General features: G+C 35.5%; 1 protein-coding gene across 1 annotated transcript; it reads left to right on the top strand.

Annotated features, from left to right (window-relative positions):
* The first annotated feature begins 296 nt into the window (after nucleotides 1–296).
* LOC147278490 (transcription factor MYB123-like) lies at nucleotides 297–1,814 on the top strand. Its single transcript, XM_086249548.1, has 3 exons — nucleotides 297–453; nucleotides 655–784; nucleotides 869–1,814. The coding sequence occupies exons 1-3, from the start codon at nucleotides 321–323 to the stop codon at nucleotides 1,509–1,511; spliced, it is 906 nt and encodes a 301-aa protein (XP_086105674.1). The 5' UTR covers nucleotides 297–320; the 3' UTR covers nucleotides 1,512–1,814.
* Nucleotides 1,815–3,983: the final 2,169 nt, after the last annotated feature.

Consider the following 3,983-nt stretch of genomic DNA (forward strand, 5'->3'; position numbering starts at 1 on the left):
ATTTTTTAAGATATCTAGTATATTATGAGTGGTTCAAAATTTCAAATTAACAGTTTGATATCATAACACATATGATGCATTAATATACAAATACTGGAATACCAAAACTTTCCTACCACGGAAAAATACAGTTTCTTGTAGACTTTATTGGCCACCTCAATGCCTAAAGGCCCTGAGCGAACTACAATACTTGAGCAACAGTCACTTTCCTACTTCAGTGGAAGGCTCCTTTTTTTATTGCGTGGGCTATAAAAGGGCCACAAGTCCTCTACCTCTTTCAGAGAAACAGAGACACAGAGAGAAGAGAGAGAGAGAGAGAGATGGGGAGGAGTCCATGTTGCTCCAAAGAAGGACTGAACAGAGGAGCCTGGACTGCCTTAGAAGACAAAATACTAACAGCTTACATCAAAGCCCATGGTGAAGGCAAATGGAGAAGTCTCCCAAAGAGAGCTGGTACATATATATATATATATATATATATATGATATATCTAGCAAACTTTGCTTTACTTTCTTGACCACTTTTTAAGTGTCTTCTTCAAGCTGCTCTTTTTTTTCCCTCTGTTTTACAAAAACCCATTAGTACAAAAATGCATATTGGTATGTGACAGTGTCCCAGAAGTCACTGAATTTGATGGTGGGTAACAAAATGCAGGTTTGAAGAGATGTGGAAAGAGTTGTAGACTTAGATGGCTAAACTATCTGAGGCCAGACATAAAGAGAGGAAACATATCCGGTGATGAAGAGGAACTCATTATCAGACTCCATAATCTTCTTGGCAACAGGTTCTTACTCAGACAGTTTTTTTTTTTCTTTCTGATAAATTAGACTTGGAATTAAATTTGAATTTTTGGTTATATATGTTATAGATGGTCTCTAATAGCTGGAAGGCTACCGGGGCGAACAGACAATGAAATCAAGAATTATTGGAACACCACTTTGGCAAAGAAAGCTAAATCCCCTGAATCAACTTCTGGGTCATCATCAAAAGAGACTTCCCCAACCCCAAGCAAACACAGAGCCAAAAAGCGAGACATGGACCCCAAAACCATGGAAACCACCAGCAAGCCATCGGGTTCATCATCACCATCAGCTGCAGCCACTCAGCACCAAGTAATAAGAACCAGGGCCATCAGGTGCACCAAAGTGGTAGTCCCACCACTCCCAATTCCTTATAATGAGAATTACACAAACCCATTAGAGCTTCAAGTTCATGGTGGCAGTGAAGGGTTTCAAGGTACTGATGCAGAGGACTGCAACAATAATATTGTCTTGAACTTCGGCTGCGACGAATTTCAAACAGGGGTTGAGCATGGTGATTGTGTTAAGGGAGAGTACAGCGATAATTTGTGTATAGCTGACCAGTCTCTGCCGCTAGATGAGGCCATGCTCAATGACTGGACCGGAAGTGATGCCTGTAATCTTGAGGACTATGGCGCTACATTGGATTTGGATTCTTTGGCTTTTTTGCTTGACTCTGAAGAATGGCCCTCACAAGAAAATGTTATCTAACTAATTCTAAATAGCAAGTACATAAATAAATATCAATTAAAGCCCAGCTTTAGCTTAAGTGACATTAGAAGGGTGACTAAAAGTTTAGGTGTCAAGTTCGAGTATCGATGTAATATATTTGAATTGTCGTCACTAACTCGTAGCATGCGTGATTAACGAAAGTAAACCCAAATATGAGAAGAGAACTAACTATTTTAAGCATATCAGCTTACTTAATTAAGTACTGAACAACTTGTGCTCTTATCTTGTGGTTAGTTAATTTTGCTTCTAATATACTAAGAAGACTTTTACATTTCTTAATTACATCATTATCTTGGATTGTGACAATTGAAAATTTCAAAGCAGCTGACTTTAAAAACTATGGCAAAGTTGGCACATGGGGTACTGGTATTAAATTCTGTCTGTAGAGTGCAAATTGAGTCAATTAATTTCACTCTTTATCATCATGCCACATTGTTGTGCTGTATGTTATGAGACCAATAATTTGAGAGGTAGTTGATACTCGAGGCATGCATTATGATGATCATCTCTATTCTTTAAAAAAGACTTGGTACAACTTTTGCACCAACATGTCAACCTACCCAAATATATTATTGCCAAAATATTGCTAGGCTTCGGGTCGATGATGTTGTCAAATGGCATGGGTTCCACCGTGAAATTATTTAGTTGGAAATATTTCCATAAATAGGACAATAATTCCTAAGAAAGGTGAGAAGTACATGACGCCATACATTTGATCAAATATGTCAATCGATCACCCAACTCTAAAAATTTAAGTTGTCAATAAATAGATAAAAGTTAACACGTACTTTATACAGTTTACTCTTACACCCAAAGGGACAAACATATAGAGACAGACCATATAGGTGTAGCACACCCGTTCATATACCAAATAAGTGGATGTTGAGGATTTGATCGAGGTTTCAAACCCATAACTTCATCCAACTACAGTTATGATACTATGCCAAATTACTAAACTTCCAAAATTTGAATTATCAACTGAAAATGTATCAATATCAAACTAACACATATAATTAAATAGGGAAAAGATTTTGTGCCTAGAAAGGCACAAGATCCATGTGCCCTAATATGATGTGGTAAATTTTTTTTTAACACATCACTATTTATTTGCCACATCAAATTAATATCATTATTGTTAAAAAACTATTTTACCCCAATTCAAATCTAACGGCTACAATTACTATTTATAATCCAATAGTCATATGTCTTTCACAGTCTTCTTCTTCCATATCTCTCTCTCTGATAGTGATAAAAAAACCCCTTTTGATTTATAAATATAGAGGCAAGTTGGGCTCTTAGAAATTGAGCCCTATTCCCTATACCCAAATTTCATATATGCAATAAATAGATGAAAGTCTGAAACCCCAATTCAAATCTAACGGCTACAATTACTATTTATAATCCAATAGTCATATGTCTTTCACAGTCTTCTTCTTCCATATCTCTCTCTCTGATAGTGATAAAAAAACCCGTTTTGATTTATAAATATAGAGGCAAGTTGGGCTCTTAGAAATTGAGCCCTATTCCCTATACCCAAATTTCATATATGCAATAAATAGATGAAAGTCTGAAAGCAATCGTCAAGAACATATATAGTTATGATTGCAACCTTTGTGGGCTGTTGGCTCCAATAGATAGGGCTGTAAATTGGCTCGATACAGCTCGAGTTCGTATCGAGTTCGGCTCGAGCTTGGTTCGTTTAAGCTCTGCTCGAAAAAAAAACAAGCCAAGCTGAAGCTCGCTAGTTTAAGAAACAAGCCAAGCTTGAGCTTTAGTATGTTCGGTTCTGAAAACTCGTGAACAGCTCGTATTTTCTAGTTTATATGTTTCATACCTCATTTTCCATAGCTTATATAAGGACTTACTATTTTTATTTCCTACATTGTTTTTGTATTGTTTAGTTATAAGACTTCTACTACCTTACGTCTCTTTTTTAATGAGAATTTTTGCAAATGTTATAAGTTATCAATGTTTAGATGAAATTATTTGATACAATTGTATTTCATGGAAACCATATTCATCTATATGGTATTTTAAAGAAGTCTTTGGTGCCTATTTAATTTAATTAAAAATATATATTAACTCTAAGTTAAAGTAACAAATTATAATGCTTTCAAGAAGAAAATGTTCAATAAAAATTAATATTTTTAAAAAATAGTAGTTAATAAAATATCATCGATAAAATTATGTGAATAAGCTTGATACAGCTCGAGTTCGTATCGGGTTTGATTTTTTTTTAACTTGTTCGAGCTCGGCTCGTATTAAAAGCAAGCCAAACCAAGCTCAACTTCGAAAAATTTAAAATAAACCAAGTTTGAGCACAATAATATTCGGCTTGGCTTGACTCGTTTAAACTTTACACTCCTACCAATAGACTATGAACAAGAACTAGGGGTGTGTTTCGGCCGGATCGAATCGGAAATAGGGTGTTCCAATTCCAATCCAAAAAAT

Source organism: Dryas octopetala, chromosome 7 (genome assembly GCF_963921425.1).
Source record: "Dryas octopetala chromosome 7, drDryOcto1.1, whole genome shotgun sequence".
Lineage (NCBI taxonomy): Eukaryota > Viridiplantae > Streptophyta > Magnoliopsida > Rosales > Rosaceae > Dryas > Dryas octopetala.